Genomic DNA, 14,262 nt, shown 5'->3' on the forward strand with positions numbered 1-14,262 from the left:
AGGCTTAGGATTTTATACTGGTACTCCAACTCACAGTTTATTTCCACACATTAGTAGTAATAACTAGGTCTAGTGAGCTCTGTTCTAGATAAAAATTCTATTTGTGCAACACATTTTCCAACTGACAGAAATTATTCGTTTCCAGTGATGCTGGAATCAACACCAACCCACAGGTTGCCTTCCAGCCTCTCATAAAATCAGTGTCCTTCCAGACAGTAACAGTTTCATGCTCCCATACTCCACTTTTATTGAACTGAAGGACTAATAAAACTCTGAAATTCAAAGATTTTGAAAAACTATTACTATATCTGCAATACAGAGATAAGTTTAAAATCAGATACTTCAATATCAAACCACATAACTTCTACCACTTACTGCACCTGAAAAGTAAGGTGACTTAAAAGAACAGTTCACAATTAATTAGCAACACTAGAAGAAAAGCAATGGTAATAATGCATCATTTCAACACAGAAAATACTATTCTGAGCTGTCCTTTATTTACCCTTATAAATATGGTATGGATACCCTATGATATCTAAATGAACACAAGCCATGACTTTTCAGAGTATAACATTAAAAACAAGGTGCTAAGTAGCATTAGAATAGATACTGAAATTTAGACTTTAATCTTAGACTTAGTGTTAAATCAGTAATCACATCCTGAATCTATTCTCATTTATGTACTGCTCTAAAACTTCTCATGAAAATTTTAACTACTGCTCTGCAAACATGAAAAAGAGGCTAAAATAACCCCAGCTAAATTGACATTAAAATACTGCTGTTACTAGAATGTTCAGGTATATAGAAATTAATTATAACTTCAATAGTTTTTATAGTATCATGAAATTAACTTGTTCTTATACCTTAGGACTTGGGTTAGAAGCACAAGAGGGTCACTACAGGATAAATTGCCTGTTTATAATAGCCTACTGTCAAATAAATACATCATAAATCATATTTCTTAGTGTCAAGTGAAAATCCCATGAGATTTCATTTATTGCACATCCAGTTAAGACAAGCAGTAAAAAACATTTTATATTGTATTCTAAATATCAAAAAGAAAGACCCAGAATGTCATATTCCTATTTCAACAACAACAAAAAACCCTCAGTATTAGCACAAGGTTATTTCTTGACTGTAGCTTTAGTCATATATTTAAGCTCTTTATACCATCATTATTTCCCTTGCATGCACCCACAGGAAAACACATTCCAAGGATTTACAATGACACTTAGTGGCACATGGCTTCTCTGCACTAACTCTTTCCAGAACACAAACAAAGTGAAGTTTATAAGTCTCAGTAGTGACTGGATGCAGACAGTGATTTATACATGGATACCCCAAGCAGAATTTTGTTGTAAAATTCCAAATTAACTTCCATGACTCAGCATCTCCATATTAACACACAATTGCTGTGCCACCAACACTTCTGCAAACAGGGAAAGCACTGGGCAGGCTGTGTTCCCTGCAGTGTAACACCCCCAGGAGGAGTCAAACTGTCCCCACAGAAGTAGAGAGGAAGGAATACGTACTGTTCCTCTTGCCTTCTTCATCAGCCTCTTCATCATTCTCAGGGTCAATGTCTTCTGCCTGGGTAATCCAGTCTAAATACCCCTTCAGATCTTCTTCCAGCTGTTGTTTTTCACGTAGCTTCTGAAAGTCCCCTCGGGCCTTGGCTTTTTCCCTTTCTTTGGAAAATTCTCTATCAAATGCAGATAAAGCAGAAAGAAACCACTGATTGACAAACTCATTGGTATTTTGATCAAAATCTTGATACTGCAGATTAGCACAGTGACATAGAAAACACAGTGAAGATTTGAGCACTGCTTTGAAAACAAGGCAGAGGTGCAAAGAAGTCATGGCAAATCCCTACCATGTTACAGCTCAACTTCCAGAGCTTTCATGATTTAATCAAAAATTAAGCAGTATTTTTGAGTAATTATTTTTTACTCCCTTTTCCATAAGGGAAGAGCTTGTTCTCCCCATTTGATTACTGCTCTTCCATAGAGATTTTAAAATTGCTTTTATCTACAAATAGAAACTAACTTACAATAGTGAAGTATTTTCACATTTAAGTATTAATTTTCAGTGAAAAGCAAATTGTGGTAGCCAGTTCTAAAATCGTTCCTCTCCCAGACACAGTTCACTGGCCATGTCCAAACACACAGTATTCCAGAACTGCTATATTGAGCTCTCATTTAACTATATCACACATAGACTCCTGAGCCTTTGGAAATTTGCTCCCTGCCCAACCTAGAAGTCCTGTTCTGACAGATCAGAAACTTAATTCTCAATCTCACTGCCCCAATCTCAAGATAATATATTGGACTGTCCATCCAGTTTAGTTCATGGCTAGGATCAATCCCTAAATTATCATGGAATGATAATAAAAATAATGAAATCATGTTCTTTGATGAGGAGATTGGATAACATGGCCTCCTAAGGTATTTTTCAACCTGAATTAACCCATAAATCTAAGATTCTAATGAAATATAACTCAAGACAATTAACAAGTACATTCTCCATTCACAATGTCTCACGTGCCAACATCACTACAACCACAGCTCCAAATGAGTAACCCCCTTTGCTACAAGAATCAACACATTCCAATTTATCTGAGCATCAATATGTAGTGTTAGGCAGGCAAGGATCCTTTGGACAGTATTCTAAGTACAAATAATTCAGTATTTAAATTAAGCTTGTCCTGACTAACATGTTCATCGTTGGAGGGTTGGGATTGGGAGGGACCCCAGAGCTCATCCCATTCCATGTTCCTGCTGTAGGAACCTTCCACTATCCCAGGCTGCTCCATGTCCTGTTCAGCCTGGTCTTGGACACTTCCAGGGATGTGGCAGCCACAGCTGCTCTGGGCACCCTGAAGAATTTCTTCCTAATAATGATCTAAACTGTTTTCATTCAGCTTTAAGCTTTTACCATTTGTTCTATTGCTAGTCCCATTAATCTTACAATAGGGCTTAAGTTAAACTTTAAAAATGTTTAAAGCAGCTTCATTTACTGTGAATTTGCAACTCCTTTATTTATTGGAAAATTTCACTTGAAAATATCCCCTAATTAATATGGTCTTAAGGGGAAATTCATTGAACCACTAAATAATGGCCTTTTTCAACTGGAAAATATTGTAAAATTAGTATAAGACAGAAAAATATTTTAAGAAGGTAAAACAATTAGCAATAAAAATGTTGTCCTAAGAAAACAGAATAACAGAAAATCTGTTTTTCAATATAATATTTCAGTTTGGTGACATACACTTTTTATTTAGAATTGCAAAGACAGTCTCACCAAGGGGCTTCTTATTTATTTTCATTAGCTTTTTTAGTCTTTAAACATGTCAGAGGGAAAATTTAGTGTTTAGAGGACATCAGTAAATTTAAGGTTAAGCTGTTTACATACAACTATAGAGATGCTGGAGGTTTTGTTAATGTCACATTGCAGAAGTTACACAGCTTTCTGCTGCAAATACTAAGAGGCAGGCATTACATCTTTTACAGTTGAGGACTTAATTCAACAGCATTTCAGCTTGGCACATGGAGATCATCCTGTTCCATCTGATGGCACTCTAATGAAGCTGAAGAATGCCAGTACTTGCTTTGCACTTGCTACTCTTCCCTTCCCATCCAAGGATGAGATGCTGCAAGAGGCCATCTCCTCACAAAAAACACCAGCGAAAGAGAGGCTCTAAAGATCTCTCTGAAAGATAATGACTCTCAAAAACCCAGAGTCATTTCACAAGTCAGTAATAAGAATGTGTTTGGGTCAAGGAATCTGGGTTTAAGCTCCTCTCAGAGAGAGGATTAGGGACTGTCCTTTACACCTGGTTGAGGAAACTCTCATGACTCACTTCCCAAGGCAGTAGCTTTGGAGAAGGAGCTATCACAGCAGAGTAGGAAATGAGAAGTAACAAGCCTTGCTGGCCTTTACTAAGTATTCATGTCTTTCTCATTTGAAGTCCTTCAGGTATTTTTCATTAATTCAAAGATGTGATGCAGGAGGGTGAAGTAAAACAGAAGTTGCTGTTATTATATAGAGTGAAATGGATGAAATAATTTTTTAATTAATTAGCTGGCAAGGCTGATACTTTGAACAGGACTTCACCCATGGCTGAGCCACTCTAACTCTGACTTCACATGAAAACACCTGCATGCAGAGAATTAAACCTATTTTTTTATATCCACAGCTGATTCTGACCTTTCCCTTTAATGCTGCAGAGAAGTCAGATGGTGCAGGTTGTTACAGGCTGCTGCAACTTATCAGCAGGGGGAGATGCAAGGGTGCTTATTTCCATGGTATTTAAAAATTTTAATTTTATTTTTAAAACTTGACTGTTTATAAGGAACTACAAAACATGAGAAGACAATATTCTTCAGGGGAATCTGGCTCTATGGTATTTTTTTTTCTGTCACATCCACAATGAAGGGACATCCCCCAGACACAAATGCACATACTTCTTCTAGTGAAATGCCTCGAATTAGGAGAATTTAATAGAATTGGAAAGCAATGAGTTTCCTGTTGGCAAAACAAAAGCATCTCTTTTTCTTAGCCAGAAATAAGTAATTTGAAAAAGATGATGGAGTTGAGAAGAGCGAGAGATGTTGGCTCTTTAAAGCTTCTGACAAAGACATCTGGACAAAAAGATACTTGAATATTTAGATAGAGATACATGGACATTTGTTGATCTCCTGGAATGAGGACTATGACAGCTGCTTGTGCAGCATTTCATGGCTGTGGAGTGGGAAGGGGAGAGTGTGGAGTGGGTCCAGGAAAAGAAAAGCTTTCATCTCTGTAGGCAGCATAGGGACTGACGTGGTCAGACTGGTGGCCTGAACTGGCCTCCCTGTCTTCAACCCAGCACTCAGGCCAGCAGCTTCTGAAGCTGACAGGCTCAAGAAACTGCACATTAATTGCAGTAAGTGGACTTAAGCTCTGTAAATATTTGGTTTAACAAATGCCTGTGCTAAGAGCTAACTTTGAAACATGCATTTCAGTCTGGTTTGATAAAATGACCTGGATCTGATACTTTAAAGTATTTTGGGCAAGGAGTGCTGCATCTGCAGCACAATAGAAACATCACTTGCAAAATAAAGCATTTAAGGAGACTAATTTACATAATCTCATTTACTTTTAGTGATAACTAACCTACCATATAAAATTCAGGGTTTATTTATGTTGCCTAAAAATTCTTTGTCTCTTAGCAGAAAGATGATCTCATTTCTCTGTGCAGGCACAACACCATCATCATCAATGGTTGCTGAGGCAGAAGCATATAAAATGCAGGGCTTGAATTCATGCTTCAATAGTCTGGGGTAATCATGCCAGATTTTTCTTTCTTCAGCAGAGTGAAATAACCCCTGCTGGTGTGCATCAGTTGGGAATGGATGCTTGATGCAACAAGGTGGAAGTGGCAGCAGGGAGTGCCTGCTGGGACACAATTACATCTCCCTGGTTCTCACACCTTCAATTACAGGCAGAGTCATATTAACCAAAAGCCTAAGGCAATTTGTTGAAATGCTTTTGGTATACTCTCCCTTCTCTCTGTATATTCACAGGTGTAGGAACTAGAGACACCTATACAGCCTCCTGCCAGCTGAAAGCTTTCCCATGCTAAAGGCCAGGGACATTTCATCAGGGGGCCTGCCCAGCTCCCCATGAGCATTGCTGAAACTGCTGTGCAGCTCTAGGCATTGATATGAAACAAAGGGGTGCTTTTAATATCCAAGCATAAACCAGGACACAAATCCTTCCTTAGCCATATTCCTGCCCTTTTGTGTCACTGCAAATGCAGTGGGAGGGAGAGTCAATCTCCTGCAGTACAGAGCTCACTGCACACAGGGTCTGGTATGTGGAAAGTGTTAAGCTAATTCTATATCTAGAACTGCCAACCAGACATCCCAGACTCATTTATTCACAGAGAGCAGTCACATAATAACAAAAATGTACTCACAGGAGTACAGTGTTGGCCACCCCACTTGCAGGAGAGGTTTCACAAGTGGTAACCATACCAACCAACAAATTAGCAGAATCAAGTCAGAAAACTAAAACTACTTCAAGTGTACAGCTAAGCAAGGACAGCAGCTCACAGCTGGGTGTAAAGTGTAACAGATGTGGAGAGACATAAAAAAGGTTAAGTAACATCACATCTTTAATTACAGGAGATTTGTATACATCATTGTCACCCCTTCTTTTAGGGAAAAAAGAATTCACAGGCTGAACACTAGAATTATTACTGTAGGACAAAACCAAGGAATTTTCCTTGAGCAAGAAGCATTGGGCTCTTGATGGGGAAATGCAAACTGGTATTACCTTGCCATGGCTATGCCTATGGAGCTCATTAGCAATTAACAAAATGTGCATTCAACAACTCCAGCAGCACCTCTGTGGAGCAAGGACCTGTGCAGTCTGTGCCAGAGTGCTCATGAATTCTCTGGGATCATCAGTAGGAACAGACAAGCAGGGAATCATTTGACAGAGCAATAAAACTGAGATCTGACGTTTCAGGCCATTGCTAATTAGGTCTGCACGTTAAGATGTGCCCTTTCTCTCCTGGATCTGGTCCCATTTGGCTCAGGACACTCTGGATTTCATGTTAGAAGAGGGAGTTCTGAGCACAGGACCAAGCCCTGCCATCACCTGGCATGGGGATGTGTCCTCAATGGAGCTTCTGAAAATGCCATGGTTTGCTCCTGCCAGGGGCTCACCAGCACCCCACAGGACTCATCCCAAAAAATCTTGGTGTGGTGAGTTCAGACAGGAATGAAATAAAATCAATTCCTTCCAAGTTCTTATTCAAGAGTACAGAACAGCCCACACTGACTTTAGTGGTTTCTGTCTAAAGCAACCAGTTATTTACTGCTGCCTACAGCTGAAAGTGTTTGCTGATTAATTATTAGTTGAATATTCAATTGATTGATCAAATCTAACAGTTCCTTGTTTTTCATTTATGTGAGTCTTACTTTCACCAGGACACAAATTAAAGCTTGCTTCAGCTTACAACCTCCTGAGATCTAAAGCTGGAGTCCCTCTCCTTGTTTTCAATGTATATTCAGTTTATCTACTGGACGGAACTAAATTTGCAGTAATAATTTCTATTTATATTTTTCACTAGGCCTTCCTGCTGCTGCAAAAAGGAACACTGTCAAAACCAGCTCCTTTTCCCTTTGCTATGGATGACAGTTTACTGCCATTTTCTATTTGCTGTATCATTATTCAAATGTCTTTTTCTATGATATTTTCCATATATACTGTAGACAACAGTCAGGTGTATAAGCTTATCTGCACCAACATTTTTTATGACATTGACAGATATTGCTGGGAGATTGGGGTGGATGAGTACACACTCTTAGATTTTAGAATCACTATGTATATACGTTGCAAAAATTACTGGGGAAAGTAATGGGAAAAATTAACATTCACTCAGTAACCTACAAGATCACATGTAGGAGGACGTAAGGACATGTCAAAGCTTATGTTTTGGTATCCTTTGCAAGGCAATAAATTCAACTTATAGATGTATTAAATTGTGTTTGAAAGGTTTTATTTGTTCCCATGGCTATCCAAAGAAATACTAATGCCTTGAGCAGAAAATGCCATCAGCAGAACCCATCTCCTAATGATAAGGACTATCTTCAGAAATAGATTATCATGCATCATTAAAAGCTATGCCTCTTGATAAACAAGTTTTGAAGCTTCATAATTTACTTCTTCTGTTCGTAGCAAACCAGTTTAATACATGCTGAATTACTGACATGCCTATTTTAACTTTTTTTTTTATTATTTTAACTTTTTACACTTTCAGGATGGATGAGTATCTCCATCCTGATCTTCATTTGTAAACTTTCTAATAACCTTAACCTTATAATTTCTCACTTTCAATTTCAGCTCACTCTTTTGCACCAATAGCCATGATGTGCTCTGGACTTTACACTGAGGTATCTGGAGGAGGCCTGTCCTGAGCTCCCAGTTTCTGTGCCTAGTACTTCATGCCTTCAGAGAATTTACTTTTAAAATAATGTGAATACTTATAGTGTCTAATACAGAGTAAAAAGGTTTTTAGAAGTTTTTAGAGTTTTTTGTAAAAGCTGAATTAACTCAAGCCTATGAATTCTCTCCATCCTTGTTATTCAAGGGAATTTCTTAGGAAAAAATCTCCACAGTCAGCTTCCATGCAGAAATTACAATATTTACCACATGCAGATTTCATACACACATTGTTTCTATTCATTTACACTTGATATTAAAAATAGGAACTGTATTTTTTTAAGAATATCACCTTCTGCAGGCAAGACTGACATGGATCACCAGGAAATACTCACCTTCAAAAAGAGCTAGATGTAAAACAAAAGATCTGCCAAATCATCATTCTCATCCATACATCAAACATGCAGTGCACAAGAGGCATTACAGAAATACAGAGAGGCAGATGGTCACAGAGTAACAAAGGAGTGCAAAGAGAATAACTGAATTTTTAAAACAACAAACAGATCAAAAAAAGCAAACAGATTTAAATGTACATGGCATAACTTGATATAAAGTAACACTTTCATACAGAAAAGGTATTAGGCATTCAGATTCCACTTTCAAAATCTGTATGCAAAGCCATGCTTTTCTAGTAAGTTGGCATAATTTTTGCATTCTTGATAGTTGATTGGTTTAGTAAAATTTAACTCTATGTGTAATTTATCACAAACCAAGTTTTTGTGTTATGGTTTGAAGATTATAAAACATGAAACCTAATAACATTTAAATAAAACCAAAAAAATTTATGTGTTGCATATTCAATGCTTGGCTCAGAATGAAAAATATCTTTCTACTAAGAAACACAAACATCCATTGGATTTTACAAGTACATCAAATTTATCCATAAAATTTAGACTAGACTAGTAACTCTAAACAAAAAGTATGGGGGAAATTATTTATATACAACTGCCCTATACTGATCAAAATAAATCAGAGGAACAGTATTGCACACTGGCCCTTGTTTGTCAGAGTTTCAAACAAGTATGCCAGGACATTCTCTTCACTTCTGTACCCAACATCAGTTTGCTATGGTAGGTATCTTTTAGGAATATCTCCTTTGACTTTCTATGTCAGTCCTTGGTGATATTTATACCCTTCAGCTCTCCAGTGTCATTGTCTTCAGAAAGAAAACAAAAAATTGGATTTTTAGGAAGGCTCTTTCATGTATTCAGGACAAATATGGATTCAGACAATTCATCAAGCTCCCTGAGCACTCAATTGACCCTGGCTGACATCATGGCAGAAAAATAAATTTAGCAATTAATGGCTTGATGAATATAAGGACAGTTCACATCCCATTTTTCACTGCCATTTCTGTGCACTGAAAATCCAAGGGAAGCCAGCAAAAGTTGTGAGGAGCTTTAGAGCTTAGTGGATCACACAAAACCTAGAAATCAGTGGTGATTTCTTGTCTGCAGAAAGGAACCCAAGGAGAAGGGGACACCTCTTCCCTGTATTGGAATGCAGCTAAAAAACTACTCTATATTCCAAAAAATATATGTATCATACTGTTGAAAATTTCACACAGTATTTCAAGCATAGTAAATCAAATGTTAAGCTGATTCGTGAGAGTATCTCTGAATTTCCATGACTTCAGGAAAAGAAATTAACATATGTAACAAAACAAAATTTGGTGTCACTTTCCCTGTAATTTTTTTTTTTTAAACAGAAAAATCAAACCAATAACAATTTGAGTCATGGAAGAAAAAATAGGAATATTCATTATCTGTTACCAGACACCTTCAAAGGACAGGCTGTTTTCCACACAAGGGAAATTTTCCTGTTGGCTAACAAAGATGGCAAAACTTGCCTGAGATTGCCAGAACAATATTGTTTGCTGTATCACTAAAACCTAATGCATACAACCACAATAATTTCCCTTTCAGCATTTGAATGATAGTTGGATCCTTGTATTTACTTTTCAAAAAATATCTTCACCATAAACTGGAGTTTCTCAAGCTCAAGTGTGTTAGAAATCAGGAAATGGCAAAGGAAATAGGGTTGTAACTTCACATAAGGGGACTTTGTATAAAGAAAACCTGGCAAACTCTTGCCATAAACCATAGTTTTAAAGTACATTTTACTGCTAGAACTGGCATGGCTTTAGTTCTTAGCTGGAGCTTGGAGTGCACAAACCATAAAAACCTATGACAAACTCCCCCTGACAGCTATATTAAATTGCTATATTGTTATTGATACATTTATCAGTTCCTGTGAAGGTTGTCCCAGCAGTTCACAGCTCTACAACCCAGAGCCACTGAACACTGTGTCAGGGCAGTGCAGCCACACTCTGCAAGACAGGTCTTGGAGCACTTATTTAAAATATTTTGCCATATTTTGAGCAAAACATGTGACTGGTAAACATGAAAAACTCCAATTGCACTATGACTACCTAACCAAAAGCAAAAGTTGGTCTTTCAGAAAAAGACACTTGCATATAACAACAGGGGAGGATATTTGTACAGGTGCACTACCCAGCTCTGTGCACAAAATCTTTTTTCCTGCAGGAATATTACAGAATAAGGAGATTAGTGCCTCACTGGATGAATATTTTTGGCAAGCATGGTGAACGTGATGTCAAGACAGATACAGGCAATAGAATCACACAGTTCAGTCCAAAGAGCAAACACTGGCAGGATGACATCAGTCTCAAGTGCATGCAAAAAGCCATTGCTGAGAAGCTTGAGTAAATAAATGCAGAGGCCACCTTACAAGTAGCAGTAGCATACACAATGTTAACTCAACTGCTTACCCACTAAGTACACCAAGAACCAGGTTAAGTACGAAAAATGAGCCAAGGATGATAAGACTAACAAAATAGATCCATGGCCACTCACATCCTATTGCATCATTTACCTGTAAAACGCAAGGAAATAAGTTATGATTCAGTCATTCGTTAAACAGCAGAGTCCTTTTTGCAGCTGCCAGATCACATAGGCTTGACTCAAAGTTTATGGTTTATCCAGATCTTTAAAAAGTGAATAAACAATTGTTTGAATTTACTTACCCAAATTTTGTTGTAGATGTGAGGCTTTAGAGGATTGGAATAACATCTAAATGAGTCTTATTTTATAACTTTGCCAAAAGGACAGAGGAATAGGACAGCTCTAAACTCCAATTTTGGTGTTTGTACATTACTTATATGAGAGCTACAAGAAAAGTTTTTGTGTTCTAATTAGAGGAGGAAGCAATAGAGGTTTATTAAAAGATTTCATCCTAACTGAAGTCTCACCTGTATGGGATAACCTGTGTGTTCACGGCAACTGAATTCAGGACTCTGCCTTCATGATGAAAAAGGTGTATGCTTACCCGCTCAATACACCAAGAACAAGATTTAGTACGAAAAATGACCCAAAGATGACGAGACTGACAAAATACACCCATGGCAATTCAAATCCCATTGCATCATTCATCTGCAAGAAATAAGATGACCTTATAGAGTAGATCACTGTATTAACAGCAATGAAGAGTCAGAGAAAGGAGAGTTCAGGTTAGATAACATTCTGTGCATTCCTTCAGAAATCAAAGAAAATGACAGCAAGAAGGCACTGGCCACATTAACTCTGCATTTCCAACACAATCCTTAAAACAAAATGCTGAGTGAACCTAGCATTTGGATCAGAAATATTACCAAACATAAATGGAGCACTGCAACAGCTCTGTTCTTTAATGCTGAGAACATGAACTAAATTTCAGATCTCCAATTAAGATGATGATCACAAATTATATTGAAACATTAGGAATTTTACTTCATGTACCTACATGCATGACCATTTGAGAAAATAAACAACAATGTGTATCTCAACTGTACCAAGCAGTGTTACTTTTTGTAACACAGAATTCCCACAGTTTTTCCTGAAAGAAAGCAGTCAAATGCAATCAGACATTGTAAATCAATTTAAAAAGAAATAAATGAGAATGAATCTGTGTAAAAAGCGTGAACACAACTTGAAGAAAATGAAAACCTGAAAATAAATTTTAGAAATTTAATGGAAACATAGAAACATTCCAGGAAAACTTCTGAACATAAGCTGTACCCAGATCAAGGTTGAATTAAGTTTGAGAAGTTGTTGCTGTTTCGGTTTTTGGGTTTTTTTTAAGTGAGGTTGAAGTCACTGAGCTTTCAATACACTCTTTATAGACTCACACAAGGCTTTCTATAAAGGTTTCTTCCACTTGCTCTTCGTAGCCAGTTCATCACACCTATCAAAGGATGACGTGTAAAACATACCCATGGAGATCTAAAAAGGCTTATTCAGAAAAATAGATAGTATAAAACAGGGAAAATTGTTTTTTGTGCAGGAGTCAGGTGCAAAAAGACATTTTGATAAATCACAAAAATAATTCCGATGTGAAGCTTCTTGGAAATGGCTCTTCTTGAAGAGGAATTATTCTGGCTTTTGCACTGGATTGTTCTTCAGATGTTTTATAATCATGAAGATTCAGCAGATAATAAAATTGCACATGGTACTGTAGAACAATCTAATTGCAAGTCTGTTTTCTCTTCTGTGAACACTGCTGGGGTTGTTGTATCCGAAATTTGTGATTAGGCTTTGAGCTCTATTGACAGTCAAGTTTGACATCTCTCTTTAACATCTCTGCTGGACTAAAACTACTAAACATGGGAGCAAACATTTCTCAAAATTACTTCTTTTTTCCCCTGTCCTTAAATTAAATATCATAATCCCAGTTTCTGCAAGGGGGCCCTAAGACAGGAGATTTTAGCTTTGCAGGCTAAGGCACTTCTCCTCCATGGTGATCTGTGATAGCACCAGGTTATATTTACTAAAGTAAACAAACCAGATGAGTTTACACAGCTTCTTCATGCACCTTTTAAAAGAGCCTGTGTATCATCTCTTAAAATGCTTTTTTAATTGAACTGAGGTGCTGAAAAGTAGCTTGAAATTACACTTGCTACAGAAAAAGAAAAAAATCTTGAAAATACATATTTGATTTGGATTTTTTTCCTCTTCCAATAAAACTGCATTTTTGGAGATGATAAGAAGGGGTTATAGTCATCCAGCAAGATTGGGATTATTACCTTCCGTTTCAAGAGATCCAAAGCTTTCCTAGTTCACTTCTGCAATATTCACATCCTTTCTGTTAAGGACAGTGGCTGTGAAGTTTTGGGTTTTATCACCAAACCCATTCTGTCAAAGCAAATTCCCTGCATTGGATAAGTTTTAGCAATGAAGCCCCAAAGTCAGTGAGCAGAACATCCCATTGCCCAGACTGAATTTCTGCCCCATCCCAGAGGATGCTGCCCTTTGTATTTTCTTTCAAGCAGAGGCATGTGGCCTCACGTTTTAAGAATAATATTTACTCAAATTTTTTAGACGTATACTCATAATTATTTTACTACTTTCAAAATGAGTTTGTTTCATAAACCTGACTCACCATGCAGGTCAAGTGTTTTTCTAGCAATAACTGATCAGAGCAAACATTTTAATTAAATTTCAAATACATTTGAATGTATTTTGTATCTAACAATCTATACAATCAGCAAACAGTTGTTGCCAAGTCACAGAGTTCAGAGTGAAGACATAAATTCATCTGGTATTGGTGCCAACATTTTTCTGCTATGTATCCTTTTAAAAAACCTGAGAGATTAATATTTGCAATTTTACTTTGAGCAAAGCTCAAAAAACAGAGCTCTGGCAGTCACTGCAGTACAGCTCCATGCTCTGCTTTTGCTCATAAAGAGAATATTTTCAGGCACTCTGCTGACTTAGTTACCCAGAAGCAAAGCTGAAATCCTCATGCTCTGTCACAAATGCTCTGTTAGTACAAGCAGTTGTGATTTGCATTCACTTTTTAACGTGCAACACATTAAAAAAAAAAATCTTTCACATTTAGGTAGCAGGATTTTAAGCCCAATGTTTTAGGCAACCTATCTAGGACTAATGCTTTGTGAAGCAAAAATTGGCAACTGCAGTTGACCAGTACTAGAAAAAGTGCTTCACTTCGGGCAGATCCTGAACTATTTCAAAAGCATTCCATAATTCAGGAACACCTGAACCTAGCAGAACACCTTGGAACTAACTTAAAATTGAATTCCTAAAAACTACTCAACAACTTTACAATTTAATTCTAGATACAATTAAACTCTAATCAAGAAATGAATTGTAATTTCTGTTCATGAAGTAATATTTCAGATTGCATTAATACCAGAGATCAAAGTATAAAAAGAAGCCCTTTCCTTTTGGAAAACTTTACTGCTCATTTCATGCA

The 14,262-nt window shown here is 37.1% G+C and overlaps 1 protein-coding gene across 15 annotated transcripts in view; it reads right to left on the reverse strand.

The window, feature by feature from the left end:
- Positions 1-14,262, reverse strand: part of CACNA1D (calcium voltage-gated channel subunit alpha1 D) — a 171,158-nt gene that overhangs the window by 78,697 nt on the left and 78,199 nt on the right. For 13 of the 15 annotated variants that reach the window (XM_033071448.1, XM_033071451.1, XM_033071458.1 and 10 more), the window contains exons 8-9: positions 10,784-10,887; positions 1,533-1,702 (exon numbers count right to left, since the gene is read on the reverse strand). In XM_033071448.1, coding sequence (XP_032927339.1) covers positions 1,533-1,702; positions 10,784-10,887 — 274 coding nt within the window. Of the gene's footprint in view, positions 1-1,532; positions 1,703-10,783; positions 10,888-11,340; positions 11,464-14,262 lie in introns of those variants that run through there. The other 2 variants (XM_042779694.1, XM_042779695.1) reach the window with 2 other exon arrangements.

This window comes from Catharus ustulatus, chromosome 13 (genome assembly GCF_009819885.2).
Source record: "Catharus ustulatus isolate bCatUst1 chromosome 13, bCatUst1.pri.v2, whole genome shotgun sequence".
Lineage (NCBI taxonomy): Eukaryota > Metazoa > Chordata > Aves > Passeriformes > Turdidae > Catharus > Catharus ustulatus.